Source organism: Aspergillus japonicus (genome assembly GCF_003184785.1).
Source record: "Aspergillus japonicus CBS 114.51 unplaced genomic scaffold BO86scaffold_54, whole genome shotgun sequence".
NCBI lineage: Eukaryota > Fungi > Ascomycota > Eurotiomycetes > Eurotiales > Aspergillaceae > Aspergillus > Aspergillus japonicus.
This window is the reverse complement of record NW_020291691.1, coordinates 84,898-100,842: the sequence shown is the minus strand read 5'-3', so window position 1 is coordinate 100,842 and position 15,945 is coordinate 84,898. Positions and strand designations below refer to the sequence as shown.

Here is a 15,945-nt window from a genome sequence, read left to right as displayed (position 1 = left end):
ATTTGACTCGTTTGCCATACGCTTGCTTGCAATAACTTGTAAAACATGTTTCCTACCTAATTAAAAACACCATGGGCAATGCTACTGAGGTGAATGCACCCGTACATGGGGGGGATTAATTTACAACTCGTCATGTTCGGCGGCGACCACGGGCTTCTCATCTTCCAAGGTCTCCTCCACGATCACCCCCTCGGGCAACTTCTGCTTGGACCCCTCCCCGAGCCGGATGGCATCCACCCACGTGTCGACGCGCTCGACGCTGTAATCCGCCTCAGCGGGATCGTACTTTCTCCACCATCCCCGCCGGCCGTTAACAGCCACAATCTCCAGGTCCGGTTCGGCCAGCGCCAGCGCCGCGCGCAGGGCCTTGGCCGCGCCGTTGGTGGCTGGGACACCGTACAGCGGGAACAGTTTGCTCTTGTGGAGGGCGTGCTTGTGCGCCACCTCAGCCAAACTGGCCAACGCGACTTGCGCCGCCGAGCTCTCCGGCTCGGGTTCAGTCTGTTCTTGTTGTTGTTCTTCCGGAAGAAGGGCCAACACACACGTGCCGGACTTGGGCGCCAGACAGGCGGCGGCAAGGGCCTCCGGGGTTGTCAGGAGTTCGATCGGCGGCGCGGGAACGGGTGCCGTAGGGGCCGGCTTGGGCGACTCCTCCTCTGCCTTGGCGTCGTCGGGCTGGGCGGCCTGCTTCTCTTCTTTGTCGGCCTTCTTCTTCTTGGGAGAAGGAACCGGAGCAGGATCGGGGTTCGGCGCGGCGACCTGGCTCAGGAACGCCACGAGCGGCGCCTTCTTCAGCTCCCCGTCGTAGACGATGGCATCCTGCTCGGTTCCGCCGGCGGGCACCAGCACGATCGTCGGGAACTCCGTGACCCCGAACCGCTCCACGGCCGCCGTCTCCTTGCTGCGCACCTGGGCGACCTGAACCGCGCCCAGGAAGTCGATGGCCAACGCGCGGATCAACGCGCTGGTGGTGCCTTTCTCCGTGAAGAGGATCGCTTTGGGCGTCGTCGCTGCGTCACCGTTCGCGGAAGCGAGCCAGTCATCGAGATCTTTGTCGGTCAGACGGCGCACGTGGTTCGGGATGCGGTCGACGACGGCCTCCACGATGGCCTTGGCGGTGCGCGCGCCCTGGTAGTCCTCCACGCGCGGCTTGCCGGGCTTCTTGCCGGGGGTCACGATCTTCAGGGTCGGGAAGCCGCGCACGCCCATCTGGCCGCAGATCGGCTTGTTGGCGTCCTCATCGCAGTTGATGGCGGCCACCTTGGCCAGGCCGTCGAGGTTCTTGGCGGCTTTTTCGTAGGCGGGTTTCAGATTTTGGCAGTGGCCGCACCAGGGGGCGTAGAATCTGGAGGTTTTGCGGGGGGTGGTGTTTAGAAAGGCGGATTGTTGCCGGGGGGGGGGGGGAGGGTAGTGGTTGAGGGGATGGGCGGAGAGGAGGAGGGTTGGCTTACTCTACAATCTGTTGGTTGGTGGGAGATGTGTTAGTTTGGGGTTTGATGTGGTCAGTGAGGTTCGCGATGGAAGCTTACCGATGTGTGGTTCGATTGGGCAATGAGTTGGTCGTAGTTCTTGGATGTCACCTGCAGCACAGGAGATTTCTTCGTGTACAGTCCATCGGCTTGGACGGGCAAAGCCGCCAGCAGCGACGCGGCGAGGAAAACAGCCGAGCTGGGCGGAAGCATTGTGAGGTGGTGTTGTTGTCTGGACTACCAGACTGGATGAATGACACGAGTTCAGTTCAGTACTCTAGTAGATGTACTGCATGACAGTCAACGTGGAAGAAGAGAAGAAGAAGAAGAAGGAGAAGGAAGATTGAAGCAAGGTGTCCTGAAGCTCTTGGCATGTGACATTGACTTGGATTAATTGGTTGATTTTCCATGTATGTATACAGGCAGTGGTTTCTTTCCACCGCCTCTGTATCTGGAAAGTTCGACCGGCAGAATTATTAAATAGCTCTCTTGATCAAGCAGGCGGTGAAGGGCTACTGTCATCCCGCATCCTCGCGAGTCTCCGTATCTCCGAAGTAAACGACGACCACCCATCACCACCCAAACCAACCAGCTACCAACAAACAACTTGCCTTGCAGGTTCAAATGCACTCTTCCCCGCTCTTGCATCCTTGCATAACGCTTCCATGGCTAGCTAAATGTGGACCTTATTTGAGCGTAGCTCAATCATTGTCTCATTACCATAGCCTCAACATCTTCGTGTTTCCATGATCACACGACATCTCTTAACCCCGCAAAAAGTGCCCGTCAAACCATGTCTGCAGCAGCTATGGAGCACGAGGGCACCACGACGACCCTGACAGCTCTACCCCGGGAAATCTTCTGGATGATCTTCAATCAGCTTTCGCCGAAAGACATCATCACTTGTCGTCGGGTCTGCAAACTATGGAACCAGGCTTTCATCAGTCCTCTGTACCTCATCCCGCTGCTGAGACAGCTCTTCCCCCGAGCTCGAGAGGTGCGGGAGCTCGACCACGAGACGGACACGGACGATTCGCCGCCCGCAGCCGCAGAGGACGATCATTGGCGCAAACTCTTCGACCGGGTTGCGTCTCGATACGACCATCTGCGTCGCGGCCAGCCCCAATCCGTGCAGAAGTACAGATTGTGTGATGACTTTGGCGTCACGGGCGAGCGCGAATGGTTCCCAGTCCAGCCGTGGGAGACCCACGCCAGCCAGCTCGTGCAGCGCGTGGACTGCCTGTTCTCTGAGTCTTTCTGGTCCTACGAGGAAGGCGTGGTGGTGTACCCGAGTGCGGACCATGCCTGCTTGGTCCTCATGGACCTGGACACGAGCCGTCGGTTCATGGTGCCCTTCATCATTACCGGCAAGGTCATCCGGCGCCTCCGGCTGCAGAGGCGGGTGCTGGTGGTGGAATGGGCCGAGCCCAAGGCCTTCCACTGGCTCAATGACAGTGACGGCGTGCATCGGCATTTTGCCTCCTCGTTCGACGTGACCCAGTCGCCGTCGACCGGCACATGGAGCATCACCTTCCGCAACGAGTGGAAGATCATGTTCCTCGGCCATCCACTGAGTGAGAGAGACCGGTTCTACTCGACCCACAGCAAGACGCATTATGCGATCTACATCTGGCAGCCCAACCGCAGCCTGTACACGGCCGACGACGATGCCCCGATCGAGTCGCTCTCGGTCTGGGACATCTCCGCCCCGTCGTCGTACCGGCCCTCCCTGGATCCTACGGGTCGTCTGCGCGAGGAGGCCGAGGACCAAGGGCCCCCGATCGTCTCTCGGTTCGGCTTCAGAGAGCTGGGCTTCTATTCCGTGCGACAACGAGGCCTTCCGGGCGTGCAGTGTCTGAATATCACGGACGATGATCATTCGATAGAAATTGTCGAGAGTCGATGTCCAGAGCCGCAGGTGCGTAGGGGTCCAGCGGATTGGATCACGGAGGTGCGGGTGACTACGATCCCCCTGGTTGGAGATGGCCCTGCTTGGAGACGAGCGGTGGATGTCGCCCTGCCCCCTTATCGCGGCAACTGTAGCTTGCAGACGGGCCCCCTCAGGTCCTCTCCATGGAATGAGCCATTCTATGCCATTGTCTCGGAAGCGTACGATGACAAAGCCCAAGTAGGGTATTGTCTATATATGTCTTCGATCCGGTGGCCGTTCGACATGCGGATGCTTCTGAGCATTCAAACCCCTACTTCACACACCAGACTCATGCAGGATGAGGCATTTGAGCTCACCGGCAGAGGGAAGATCTACGGGAACGAGAGGTACATTGTTGGTGAGAATGGGAATCGTGAACTGGTCGTATTCAGATTTGATAGATAGATTGATTAGGAGTTCGCGAAAAAGGGAAAAAAAAAAAACCGGTACCATATCAAGAATTACATGCAACATCCCTCTCTCTCCCGTTATTTCAGCCCATTAACTGTTCACCATCATAAGATCCCGTCCCAGGCAACAACAGACTACGATCACGATCTAAGCCGCGGGCGCCGTAAACTTGCACGCCACGCACGCCTCCAGCCCGCAACCGGGGCAGGTGAGCGTAAAGATCGGCTCCCACTGCCCGCAAATCTTGCACTCCGCCTGCCCATAGGCTTTGTCCCAGTACCCCAGATGGCGGCATTCATGGCCCTCGTTGCACCCACGCGTCGCCGCATCCCGGAACGTCCGCCGCACGCCTTCCATCCACCCGCAGAAGGTCTCCAGGATGATCCCGCGGCATTCCACGACTATGTCGTCCGGGGTGTACTGGCCGTCGCTTCGGTTGAGCTTGGACTCGAAGTAGGGGAGCAGCGGCGTGAGGTAGGCGCTGAGGCCGTGTGGGGGTGCTGCGATGATGGTGGTGGGCCTGGTGAGGGAGTCGGTGGAAATGGCGAGGTCTTCGTACGCGGTCACGAAGTCGGAGTCGGATTGCTCTGCGGCGGCTGGGTGCTCGGTTTTGGGCTCGTGGAAGTGGTAGTAGGTTGCGGAGTGGGAGTTGGTTTCGGAGGGGGTGTCGATGTAGCCATTGGGGCTGGTTGAGGTCTTTGGTGGGGTTTGGGGGTGATCGTGATCGTGATCGTGACCGTGATCGTCGTGGTTCGTGTGTGGGTTGTGGTTGTGGACTGTCGAGTCGTCTTTAACGGAGTCGTCTTCCAAGTCTTCTCCTTCGCCACCATCGACTTCATCTCCCTCGGAGTCGTTATCTTCGTCGTCTGTGTCTTCGTTGTCATCTTCATCGTCGTCGTCGGTTGTGCTGTCCTTGGAGAACTTGTCTGGCAAGCTCATGCCCCAGGGCATCTGGCCAGGATACCGGAGCCAGTCCTCTTCATCGTCTGCGATACCCTCGACCCTTCCACACATGCAAACTTCTTTCCGCTTCGGGCCAATATCCTCTTTGCAGAACATTTCGTGGAAGACTTCGGCCCCGGGGGTTCCATACTATTCAAACTTAGTATGGCCCTCAAGACTGCTCTAGAACCATGAGAAGCTGGCTAGACTCACACATTCATCGTTCTCCTTCCAGTCAGCGTCTTTTTGTCCTTGCGTACAGCCTGGCTGTCCTTCCAGATCCACCTTCTCATTGCCTTCTCCCAGATCATTGTCCGCTTTATCAGTTGCCTGCAAGTTCTCGTCGTCAACCAAGTCTACTAGATCGGCTGATTGATGGTGGTCTTCAGGCACGACTTCGGTTGCAGATCCGGTGCTTCCTTTGCTGGCCACAGTGGGCATCTTCGCGTGGTCATTGGCATCGTCTTCGAGATCAATCAGATTACCCATGGAGGTGCTTTCCTCCTGTCCATCGGATTCACCCTCTGATAGGTTGTCAGCACTGCCTTCTTCGTCAGACTGCTCCTCCTCGCTGTCTTTCTCGTCTTCCCTTTCCTCTTCGTCGTCGTCGTCGTCGTCGTCGTCCTCCTCATCCTCTCCCTCCTCATCATATTCCTCCTTGAAATCCCTTTCAGACTTCTCCTTGTTCGCATCCTCAACTTCCTCCTCCTGTTGCCGCCCCCAAGAATACTTCATAGACCTCCAGCTCGCATCCGGATCCAACAGACTAGCTATCAACTTGGCGTGCCTCTCCTCCTGAGCCAGATCCTTAGCCTGCTTCTCCTCCGACCAATAAGCCGTCTTATCCGAATACCCAATCCAAGTCTCCTCCTTTTCGTGTTCTTCCTCAGTCATCTCTCCCTCCTCCACCCCCTTCCCCTTCCCCTTTACCTGCTTCTTCCTCTTCTTATCCTTCTTCCTCGTCACCACAAACCCACTCTCATCATAATACCCCATCGGCTCCTCCGACGAAGAAGACCAAGAACTCAACTCATCATCCACCACACGGGCCCGGTCCCGGTCATATCCCACCCCTTCCCCATCTCCCCCCTCCTGAAATAACTCCGCAGCAGCCGCAGCAGCCGCAGCAGCAGCCTCCTCCGCCTCCCGAGCCTCCGCCTCCCGAGCCTCCTGCTCCCGCTCCCGCTCCAGCTGCTCACTGTACTCCCGGTCCCGACGCATCTGCTCCATGATTTCAATGGACTCCGGCGCCGTAGGATCCATATGCACGCTGTGGCGATAGGAAGCCTCGTACCGGCTCTGGCTGTATGAGTCGTCGGCACGATGCTGGTGGTGGTGGTGGTGGTGGCGGTGGTAGCTGCGGCGGAAGAAGGCCCCGGCGTCTGCGGTGGTATGGAGGTTGTACTTCAGATTGCGGCAACGGTGTTCGTCGAGGGCGGCATCGTGGGCGACGCGGTGGTTGGGGTCGCGGAGGGTTTCGACGGCGTAGAGGATCTGTTTTAGTGGTTTCCGTACGTATCAGTCTTGGAGATTACCGTTGGATGATGCTTCTGTGAAGGGTAAACGAGAGAGAAGTGAGGGGATGTGATATATAGAAGAGTGGGGTTTGGAAGGGGATTCAAGTAATGTGAAAGCGTGTGGGTTTGCGTTGGTGTTTTGTATTTGGTGTAAATAGAACAGCTGCACCTGCACTCACCTTCTGGAACGTCTCCGCGTCACTTCCCTCGGTCTTGTCCGGGTGATACCTCAGCGCGAGCCGCTTGTAGGCGCTGTTGATCTCTTTGAGGTCGGCGTGCGGGTGGATGTTGAGGGTTGCGTAGCAGTCGATGAAGGTGGAGGAGGAGGAGGAGGAGGAGGAGGAAGAAGTTGGGGTCGTCATTCTGCCCGTCGGATGTGCTGGTGGTTGCGGTGCATGCGTTCTTGTGTGGTGTGGTGGGCTGGTGTTTGGTTGGGGGATTCGAGAGGTGAGGGTGTGGGCTTGCAGTAGAGTAGCAGTATTCGGAGGAAGAGGAGATGAGGTGAAGGCTTGCGGTGAAGAGGGTAGTGGAATCAAGAGATGTCAAGGTGTTGGGGGTGGTTGCGATGGAGATGTGTGGTTGTGATGGTTGCTGTGGTTGACTGTTTGCGTTTGTTTTATTGATGTACTCGATAAGGTACCTAGATAGATTAGGTGGGTGATGGAGACTGGGAGACAGGTGGTAAGTGGAGGATTGGTAGAGGAAGGAGAAAGGCAGGAGACTGCTCTTATAAGGTCGAGTCCTGAGAGTAATGGGAGTGAATGGGAAGTCCTGAGTACACTCGTAGAGGATGCAGATATCTTGGATATTGATAAGGTTGTGGACGCATTCACACTTGCGAACTGCGACAGATGGACAGAAGCTGCCTATGAACAGTTACCTCGATTGTGAATTGATATCATATTGAATATTCAGTACAGATGCAGCACAGCGTGCAGTGTGTATATAAACAAGATAATAGATACCCGAAGTGAATTCAAGGCTTCAGCATTGTACTCACCCTGACAGTGTCATTACAATGACAGCATTGCACTGTTTCAAGAGATCAGATTCTGGATAGGATGGTTGATTCACTTCGTTCATCTCACTGGACAAAGATAAGATAGGATAGATTTTACAGGCTGGAAAGCATCTAGGTATTTATGAGTAAGTCTACACACATGGTGACTCCTCCCCACAAAAGCTTCAGAAAAGCTTTTACATGTCCGCACTGGCGGTGGCACCAGTGATAATCTCGACCAGCTCGTTGGTAATGGCGGCTTGACGCTGACGGTTGTACAGAATCTGGAACCTGCAATGCATTAGCGTCGTTTCCACGACGGACGACGGCGGAACTTACTTGTTGATCATCTCACCGGCGTTCTTGGAGGCGTTCTCCATGGCATTGCGGCGGGCCTTGTATCTGGTTAGCATCCATTCATGGGGTGATGATTCAGTCAAGGCGACTCACAGAGATCTCGCAGGCGTGACCCTCGGCAAGAGCCCAGAACAAGCTGTTGGCAAGAGCGTACTCGCGGAGGTTGGTCAGGGTCTCCTCATCGGTCTCGTAGGCAGAGAGGTTGGCTGTAAAGATCATTCAGCATGTATTTCACGTGGGTGCAGAAACGGCTCCAACTCACGGGACTGAGTGATAGCCTCCTCCGAGAAAGCCTCGACGGTGGCGGGCTCGTAGCTCTGAGCGTTCAGGAACTTGTTGTAGATGATCTTGACGCTGGCGTAGTCCTCGGGGAGCAGAGAGATCTGGTCGGCGATGGCCTGAGCATCGGCGAAGGTGGGGACGTCCTTGCAGACGTTGGCGAAGCTCAGGACGATGGCGTTGGCGTTGGTACGGGACAGCTGAGCCTTGGCCTTCTCACCGAGGACGACAATGTCGGCGTTGGGAGTCTGCTGGAGCATACGGCGAGTGGCCTTGCTGAGACCGGAGTGGATACCACCGCAAAGACCCTTGTCGGAGCTGGCGATGACGAACAGAGTCTTCTTGTCCTCGAGGGGCTTGGTCTCAGCCTGCTCGAAAACGGTGTTGGAGGTCTGACCGTAGCTGCGGGACTCCTCCATGGCCTTCTGGGCGCGGGTCAGACGGGTGGAGGCGATGACCTTCATGGTGTTGGTGATCTTCTCGATGTTCTTGATGGACTTGAGACGGCCCTCGATTTCACGCAGAGTCGCGAAGTTGGCGGCGTTGGGAGGAGCAGTGCTTTCGGATAAATCAGCCATTGAACCATATCATCGACTCAAGCTCTTCGAATCTTTCCAGGTCGATTGATATTGGCAAGCCATTGGCGAATTAATGCACAATGGCAGCATGCTGTGGGCGTGGGTGTGGGTGTGGATGTGGATGTGGGTTGTGTGGATGGCCCGGACTGAGGGAACTTACCGGGAGACCGCAATGCTACCAGCGCGAACGGCCGGACGAACAGCACGGGAGAACATCTTGAATGTGAAGAGAACCGTACGGTCGGATCTGAGACCAACGATATAGCAGTTGTGGGAGGGGGGAGGGTGGGGAGGGGAGGAGGGTAGAGAATCCTCTTTTGGGGCTGGCGGATGAGAAGTCGGTGGTTTGAACTTGGGACTCCTGTTTCTGTTCTTCCGACAGCCGGCCAGCACGGGATTCCAGGTCACGCTAGTCCGGATTGGGGAGATGCTGATAGTTCAAGGTTGCAGTGCCCAGTGTGGGTGATTCGGGTTGGCAGGAGGGACCTACAATGCAATTGCCGTCAACACAACAAAAACAGTCAGGTGACTTTGCCACGCCGAACCATCCAGGCAGTTTCGGAGCCTCGGGCATCCACAGCTCTCGCCGGCGCAAATGAATTGGAATCGTCATCCAGAGTGGGGAATCGGTTCCTCAGGCCACTGATTTTCTTGCCGCTTCTCGCGCTGGGAGTGGCTGAACGGTCCGGAGAAACGTGAAAGTCAAACTGACTGACTGGCTGACTGACTCTACCTAGTATGGTCTGGAAGTACTCCGTACTGCTACAGTGGTTAATTCTTACTAACGACTAGGTAACTCATCGCCTCAGGCCCCAAACCCGGGACGGCCTCGTTTTCCATTCCATTCCAGGTTCTCGCCTCGCTCTCTCGCTCTCGTCTCTTCTCTCTCTCTCTTCTCTCTTTCTTTCTTTCTTCCTTCAATCTTTTTCCCTCTCAGCTTGTCATCTCTCCTGCCTCTTTCTTCCCCTTCTTTTCAGCTTGCCCATCCTCCATTGTCTGTTGCCCTCCTCTCCCTTTCCTCTGGTTTTCTCTCCCTCTTCCCTTCTCAGTCTTCCTTTTGGCTCCTCTCTTGTCCTTAGCGTCCTTCGTCCATGTATCTTCCTCCTTTGTGACGCTTCGTCCTCTGGTAGCTCTCTCATTGGCCAGGCGTTCATTGATCGCATCCCTCTGTCAAGCGCCTCTTCCATTCGCCAACTTCCGCGGTTCAATCTCACACCCTTTGAGTTCTGTTTCCCGGATTGCCTCGTACCGGGCTTCTAGCTCTCAGCGCTTCTACCATCCCCGTCGCCTTGCAAATATGAGCTCTTCGGACGATGACACCCCACTCGTCCGCGCCAATGGTCGCCATGCGGGTGAGTTTCAGTCATTGAGCATACATGCTCTCGCGCTCTGTTCTCGCTCCATGTTTTGCTCAGTCCTCAATTCTCCCTTCTTATTGAGTGACATTTGCCTCAATGCGCCTACCCACCCTTCACCCCAACGTCATTACTTCTTCACTTCTACCTTCTATTGATCACTCCAGTATATCGACTAACTTGACATGGGGGCGGTGCGACAGAGACGAACGGCCATGTTGACCCTGGAGTATCAATTCGGTTCGGTCCGGTGAAATCCGATCGTGATGTTGAGATGGCGGATGCGGATGCTCAAGCCGGCGCCATTTCGAAGAGGAAGTCGCGCAACAGTGTTGGTCAAATCAAGTCATATGCTGAGCCGGAAAGCAGCGAGGAGGATCAACCTTTGGTACGCCACACCTACAGTCGCCACTCACAATCTATTCGTTTTGGTCTCAATGTTCCATGTTCAACGTCGGTTACGAATCCAGTCAATCGGCTGACTTTTCGATAGAGCAAGCGTCGCCGCACGTCTGTTAAGCACGAGGACCCTGAGACGGATGATGATGTGCCTCTGGCGCTCAACGGTCGCAAACTCCCGAAGGCTTCCGAAACCGCCATCGGAGATGAATCGGACTCGGATGTTCCCATCGAGAGGAAGCTCGCGGCCGAGAAAAAACGGATTCAAGTGAAAGGCGAGAAAGAAGCCAAGCCCAGCCGCAGCACGGCTACTCTGAAGAGCACCAAGGCAACAGCGGCTAAGAAGCAAACCAATGGTGTGAAGAAGGAGCTCGAGGACGCGAAGCCCAGTATTGTGAAAAAGACAGCCAAACACGCCAGAGCTCCAGAGAAGGCCGTTACCACCGTCAAGCGAGGAGCCGCGGCCGGCAAGGCTACTCCTGCGAAAGCCTCTGCCGCAAAAGCAACCCCCAAAGCAACCCCCGTGAAAAAGGAAGAAAGCGAAGAAGCTGAGGACGCCGACGAGGAGGAGGAATATAAGTGGTGGGAGGATCCGACCAAGGGCGACGGCACGATCAAGTGGACTACGCTCGAACACAATGGCGTTGTCTTCCCTCCTCCTTATGAACCTCTTCCTAAAAATGTTAAAATGAAATATGACGGCATTCCCGTCAATCTTCATCCTGACGCGGAAGAGGTCGCCGGTTTCTTTGGCAGTATGTTGAACTCAACTCACCACGTCGAAAACCCCACTTTCCAGAAGAATTTCTTCATGGATTTCCGGGACATTCTCAAGAAGACTGGGGGCGCAACGGACTCCAAAGGCAACAAGGTCGATATCAAGGAGTTCTCTAAGTGTGATTTTCAACCCATTTTCGCATACTATGACATGAAGCGCCTCGAGAAGAAGAACTTGCCTCCTGCCGAGAAGAAGCGCTTAAAAGCCGAGAAAGATGAACAAGAAGCTCCTTACATGTACTGCATGTGGGATGGTCGCAAGCAGAAAGTCGGCAATTTCCGAGTCGAACCCCCGGCCTTGTTCCGTGGTCGTGGTGAACATCCCAAGACCGGCCGTGTCAAGGCTCGAGTTCTGCCGGAGCAGATTACAATCAACATCGGGAAAAACGCCCCCGTTCCTCCACCACCGGAAGGCCACAGTTGGAAGGAGGTGAAGAATGACCAAGAAGGCACATGGCTTGCCATGTGGCAAGAGAACATCAACGGCAATTACAAGTACGTCATGCTTGCTGCCAATTCCGATGTCAAGGGCCAGAGTGATTATAAGAAATTCGAAAAGGCTCGTGAATTGAAGCACCATATCGCCCGGATTCGCAAGGATTACCAAAAGAACCTCAAGCATGAGTTGATGGTCGAGCGTCAGAAGGCCACCGCCGTCTACCTCATCGATCAATTTGCCCTTCGTGCGGGTAATGAGAAGGGCGAAGACGAGGCTGAAACCGTGGGTTGTTGTTCTCTCAAGTACGAAAACGTCACTCTCAAGCCTCCGAACAAGGTTGTTTTCGATTTCCTGGGTAAAGATAGTATTCGGTTCTACGATGAAGTCGAAGTCGATGCGCAGGTTTTCAAGAACCTCAAGATCTTCAAGAAGGCGCCCAAGAAGGAGGGCGACGAGATTTTCGATCGATTGACGGTACGTTGCACTGCCCCTAGCCCACCCTAATCTTCACGACTTCTGACTTCATTAGACTTCCGCACTCAACAAGCACTTGTCGGCTTACATGCAAGGCTTGACTGCGAAAGTGTTCCGTACCTACAACGCCTCTCACACCATGTCGACGTTGCTCAAGGAGATGAAAGCAACGGGTAACATTGCGGAGAAGGTGAAGGCCTACAACGATGCCAACCGCAAGGTCGCTATTCTCTGTAACCACAAACGGACTGTTGCTGCGTCCCATGCCAACCAGATGGAGAAGATGAGCGAGCGCGTAAGCAACCCCTGCAGATACGTCACCAGAATTGCAGCTAATGTGTTCTCGGCCAAATAGATCAAGGGTCTTCGCTACCAACGTTGGCGCTTCAAGCAGCAAATGCTCAACCTTGAGCCCACGCTCAAGAAGAAGAAGGGCGCCAAGTTCTTCGAGATGGACGAGGACATGGACATGGACTGGGTCAAGGAACACCAGGCTTTCCTGCTTGAAGAACAACGGCAAAAGATTCAGAAGAAGTTCGAGAAGGACAACGAGAAGCTTGTTGCCGATGGAGAGAAAGAAATGAAGGCAAGCGAGCTGAATTCTCGTCTGGAGGTCGTTAAGGACATGGAGAAGAGGTTCAACAAGGAGAACAAGACTGGCAAGGTGGAAGCCGAAGGCAAGGCTCCCACTGTTGAGAAGCTCGAGACCGCCATCAAGAAGCTCGAGCAGCGTATTGAAACGATGGAGCTCCAAGCTCAAGACAAGGAGGACAATAAGGAAGTTGCCCTGGGTACTTCGAAGATTGTGAGTCTTTCTCCGGTCTTCTCTGCCAGTCGATCCGTCATTCATACTTACCTGCATTTAGAACTATATCGACCCCCGTCTCACCGTCGTCTTCAGCAAGAAGTTCGACGTCCCCATCGAGAAGTTCTTCTCCAAGGCCCTTCGTGAGAAGTTCGAATGGGCCATCAAATCCGTTGACGAGACCTGGGAATTTTGATTTGGTTGTTCCTTGTTATATCGTGCTCGAAACTTGGATACATACTTCTTCTTATGGTTAAAGACTTCTTTCATGCTGCCTTAACTATCCATACTTTTTTTCCACCTTTCCTGACCTTTCTCCTGTTTTCCTTCTCAACACGCGTGACTTATCGGAAACCAATGCATGCCATGCCCCCCCCCCCCCCCCAATACATCCTTTGATTGCATTTCTTGGAGCCTCACGTCTTTTTCTTTTCTCTGCCTCTGATTTCATCTATCTATTTCTTTCTACTGAGAACCTTAGAAAAGCAAGATTGAATATTGCAGGGAAAAAAAAGAAAAAAAAAGAACAAGAAGGGGTTGAATGGAAACAACCGCTATACGGAGCGGGGCTGGATGGAGCGAGACATACAGTGACAAGATCATAAGATTCATACAAACATTACTTTTATGTGGTACGATTAGTATAGGAACGATATCCTGGTTCAGTATACGTCAGATGGCTTTACTTTTCTTTTCGCATGTCACCTTGGGATATCCCAATGACGATCCGTGGGATAGATGTACAGACCATGTGATGAGTGTTTCAAATCTTCCAGTTTTAATTCTATACACAGTCTAGAAGCAGCGTTCATGGACGGATAACCGGAAGGAATGTAATTCTCTGGTATATTACTTTTTTCTCTCATGTGGATATCTGTCCCCAATGGTTTCGATAAAATTACATAGACTCAGACCGAGAAGGAAACGAAAAGTAGACATTTGCATGCTCACAGCAATTATCACACATGGATTTGAACCACGCCCGCGTGCGATGTGCCGACCTGGCCTTTCTATCCGAAAAGATAAATATCATTTTTGATGCGCAACAAAACATCATTGAGTCCCGTTCATGCCTCATCGATGCGAAGGAGTATGGAGAGATCACAAGAGATAAATGAAGAAATACAACCCCTGAAGGTGGGAGGAAAATGGGGGCTGAAATAGCTGAAATCCATATCCAAGATGGTGTGCAGCAAAGAAGTAAAGTACAGAAAACGACTGTAGAATCACGAGGTATCAGCATTCTCAAAACAGGCTCAGCCTATCGAGATGCAGCGCGGCAGAAGAAAAACTAGCTGTGTAGATGCAGGTCATGATCAGAACATGGAGACTTGTGGAACAGCGGACAGGGAATACTCCAAACACCAACTGACAAGAAAGTCAAGAATATAGTAGTACATACCAATCGCTCGATAACAGGAACCCAGAGTGTCCCAAGCATGAGATAATAATATTACAAGCACAAGATCCGTGATTTCCATATCGTACAGTCTCCGTACTGAAAGCGAAGGGAATTCAATGTGAGAACGAGGTCTAGGTGCTTTTATGAGATTGGCGGGTCGAGTGAAGTCGATCTGACCTGGTGCAAGGCCGTAGTGGTTCACGGTCGGGGTATCAGAGCACACGCGATGGGTTCGTCCGAATCGATCGCGATGACACTTGTGCGTATCATGTTTAGAAAGTGGTGGTCAGTAAGGAGATTCGCGTCGACCAATTTAAGGCCACCAGCCCATTCGTTTGTAGCTTTCAACCATGGCCCGAACAGCATCAGCATCGAAGCGCTCACGAGTAGGCTTCCATCCTGTGGTCTTCTCAAACAATGTGCCATCGATGGACATGTCCTGGTCCCTGAGAACATCCCGCTCCAGGAAAGGGCTGATAGGTCCTGGTCTTTCTATTTTCTTCTCTTCAAGCAGGTCGGCCCAGCCCTGTAGGCACTCCTCGTTCATATCATCCACAACATCGTCCAGGTTCATCTTGGCAAATTGAGATGCCAAAGAACCGAGGAACTCGACCTTCATGCCGAACACCTCCGATAGAGCATCTGCTACGTGCTCCTGGCGAGTGTCACCATGGTCGACCACGTTGAAAGCAATGGGGGCCGAGCCATCCGTCGGAGCGCCTGCCCTCCATTCTGCTGCTTTCCAGAGCGCACCTGCTGCATCTTTGATGTAAATTGTGTTGATCTTCAAGTCCTTCGTATACAGAAGTTCCAAGTTCTTCTGCAATTCCAAGTGGACTCGCGCAAGGCAGATACCCATCGCAAAATAACCGGAATCATACTCGCCGTAAACGTGTGGCAACCGAAGCAAGCAGTAGTGAAGGTTGGGGATTTTCTGCAGCTCCTCACTAGCCTTCATCTTCCACTTAGCGAGCTTGTGCCAGGGCTGCAACTTGTCGTCCTCCTTGCGCGGACTCGAGCCACCTTTGTAAACGTGTGCAGTCGAGCACTCGACGAAAGAGCGGATGCCTCGACGGGCGACTTCGCGACCGAGGGCAACGGTGAGGGCATAGCTGCGGACCTCGTAGACATCATCGGGCTGAGAATGTCGGGTTTCTCCACCACAGTTTATCACATAATCGAACTGCTCGCCATTGGCACGGTCAAAGATCCGGGGGAAGTGCTCTAGCAAAGACGCGGAGGGTCAGTAAGCGGTGGATTGTGCGCAAAAGCAAGTCAAAGCGAGTTTGTCGACTCACGTTCTCGACTGGCATCAGCTTGAACAAACTTGTCTTTCGAGCAAGCTTCTTGAAACTCAGGGGCCAACCAGGCAAGCTGAGGGAGGACTTTGTCGACTAGTCGTACTTCCGAGGCCAGGTTATTTTCGTGGATGTACAGGGCGAGATGGCGACCAACGAACCCTACAAATGCAAAGGCATGTAAGTCGAATTGTACGACATCCAGCTGGTTTCTGCACAATCAAGGGAAACCATCAAGAGGCACTCCTACCAAGACCACCAACGATCAGAACGGCGGGCTTTTTTGCCTGATCATCCGCCATGACGAGGAATGTGACAAGGAGCGAGCTAAGTTATACGATATGAGACAGAAGAAGAGGAGCTTCAGCTTTGTTCAGATGGTGAACTAGCTCGTGTTAAGATGGCAGTTTGTTGACAGGCACACCCCGCACCCGAGCGCGTACCAGTCGATGGAAGAATGCGGGGAGGAAAAGGGGGCGGAAGAGACGCAGGGGAGAGTTAAATGCGAAGAAG

At 53.7% G+C, this 15,945-nt stretch overlaps 8 protein-coding genes across 8 annotated transcripts; 4 read left to right on the top strand and 4 right to left on the bottom strand.

The window, feature by feature from the left end:
• Nucleotides 1–6: 6 nt before the first annotated feature.
• BO86DRAFT_458305 (putative disulfide isomerase) lies at nt 7–1,833 on the bottom strand. The gene is made up of 3 exons (XM_025677286.1): nt 1,530–1,833; nt 1,452–1,459; nt 7–1,345 (listed from the first exon to the last, which is right to left on the bottom strand). The coding sequence occupies exons 1-3, from the start codon at nt 1,680–1,682 to the stop codon at nt 121–123; spliced, it is 1,386 nt and encodes a 461-aa protein (XP_025524600.1). The 5' UTR covers nt 1,683–1,833; the 3' UTR covers nt 7–120.
• Nucleotides 1,834–2,277: 444 nt separating this feature from the next.
• Nucleotides 2,278–3,804, top strand: BO86DRAFT_320169 (F-box protein; the record flags this gene model as incomplete). The annotated part of the gene is made up of 1 exon (XM_025668282.1): nt 2,278–3,804. The coding sequence occupies one exon, from the start codon at nt 2,278–2,280 to the stop codon at nt 3,802–3,804; it is 1,527 nt and encodes a 508-aa protein (XP_025524599.1).
• Nucleotides 3,805–3,880: 76 nt separating this feature from the next.
• BO86DRAFT_437905 (DnaJ domain protein) lies at nt 3,881–6,631 on the bottom strand (the record flags this gene model as incomplete). The annotated part of the gene is made up of 3 exons (XM_025676083.1): nt 3,881–4,902; nt 4,966–6,246; nt 6,449–6,631. 3 exons carry the CDS (start codon nt 6,629–6,631, stop codon nt 3,958–3,960), a joined length of 2,409 nt encoding a protein of 802 aa, XP_025524598.1. The 3' UTR covers nt 3,881–3,957.
• A 526-nt stretch (nt 6,632–7,157) lies between these two features.
• On the bottom strand, nt 7,158–8,778 carry BO86DRAFT_391576 (F1F0 ATP synthase subunit gamma). The gene is made up of 5 exons (XM_025672631.1): nt 8,644–8,778; nt 7,889–8,463; nt 7,720–7,832; nt 7,609–7,664; nt 7,158–7,560 (listed from the first exon to the last, which is right to left on the bottom strand). The coding sequence occupies exons 1-5, from the start codon at nt 8,697–8,699 to the stop codon at nt 7,467–7,469; spliced, it is 894 nt and encodes a 297-aa protein (XP_025524597.1). The 5' UTR covers nt 8,700–8,778; the 3' UTR covers nt 7,158–7,466.
• Nucleotides 8,779–9,358: 580 nt separating this feature from the next.
• Nucleotides 9,359–10,037, top strand: BO86DRAFT_458301 (uncharacterized protein; the record flags this gene model as incomplete). Its single annotated transcript, XM_025677285.1, has 1 exon — nt 9,359–10,037. A coding segment is annotated over one exon (385 nt), but the record flags the coding sequence as incomplete, so codon positions are not given.
• BO86DRAFT_391573 (DNA topoisomerase 1) lies at nt 9,359–13,117 on the top strand. The gene is made up of 6 exons (XM_025672630.1): nt 9,359–9,835; nt 10,042–10,226; nt 10,332–11,927; nt 11,983–12,222; nt 12,283–12,732; nt 12,794–13,117. Exons 1-6 carry the CDS (start codon nt 9,781–9,783, stop codon nt 12,926–12,928), a joined length of 2,661 nt encoding a protein of 886 aa, XP_025524595.1. The 5' UTR covers nt 9,359–9,780; the 3' UTR covers nt 12,929–13,117.
• BO86DRAFT_175765 (uncharacterized protein) lies at nt 13,102–13,581 on the top strand. The gene has a single exon (XM_025666545.1). It carries the CDS (start codon nt 13,274–13,276, stop codon nt 13,529–13,531), a length of 258 nt encoding a protein of 85 aa, XP_025524594.1. The 5' UTR covers nt 13,102–13,273; the 3' UTR covers nt 13,532–13,581.
• Nucleotides 13,582–14,447: 866 nt separating this feature from the next.
• On the bottom strand, nt 14,448–15,734 carry BO86DRAFT_402521 (NAD-dependent epimerase/dehydratase family protein; the record flags this gene model as incomplete). Its single annotated transcript, XM_025673870.1, has 3 exons — nt 14,448–15,358; nt 15,433–15,594; nt 15,683–15,734. 3 exons carry the CDS (start codon nt 15,732–15,734, stop codon nt 14,448–14,450), a joined length of 1,125 nt encoding a protein of 374 aa, XP_025524593.1.
• Between the last annotated feature and the right edge of the window lie 211 nt (nt 15,735–15,945).

What these genes read in the sequence shown, in the direction of transcription:
- BO86DRAFT_458305 (XM_025677286.1), bottom strand. Translation starts at nt 1,682, where the DNA reads ATGCTTCCGCCCAGCTCGGCTGTTTTCCTCGCCGCGTCGCTGCTGGCG.
- BO86DRAFT_391576 (XM_025672631.1), bottom strand. Translation starts at nt 8,699, where the DNA reads ATGTTCTCCCGTGCTGTTCGTCCGGCCGTTCGCGCTGGTAGCATTGCG. An exon ending in GGTAGCATTGCGGTCTCCCG is followed by an intron (nt 8,464 to 8,643) that starts GTAAGTTCCCTC and finishes TTTATCCGAAAG; the next exon opens with CACTGCTCCTCCCAACGCCG. An exon ending in GTCACGCCTGCGAGATCTCT is followed by an intron (nt 7,665 to 7,719) that starts GTGAGTCGCCTT and finishes ACCAGATACAAG; the next exon opens with GCCCGCCGCAATGCCATGGA.
- BO86DRAFT_391573 (XM_025672630.1), top strand. Translation starts at nt 9,781, where the DNA reads ATGAGCTCTTCGGACGATGACACCCCACTCGTCCGCGCCAATGGTCGC. An exon ending in CGCCAATGGTCGCCATGCGG is followed by an intron (nt 9,836 to 10,041) that starts GTGAGTTTCAGT and finishes GCGGTGCGACAG; the next exon opens with AGACGAACGGCCATGTTGAC. An exon ending in AGATTTTCGATCGATTGACG is followed by an intron (nt 11,928 to 11,982) that starts GTACGTTGCACT and finishes TGACTTCATTAG; the next exon opens with ACTTCCGCACTCAACAAGCA.
- BO86DRAFT_175765 (XM_025666545.1), top strand. Translation starts at nt 13,274, where the DNA reads ATGGAAACAACCGCTATACGGAGCGGGGCTGGATGGAGCGAGACATAC.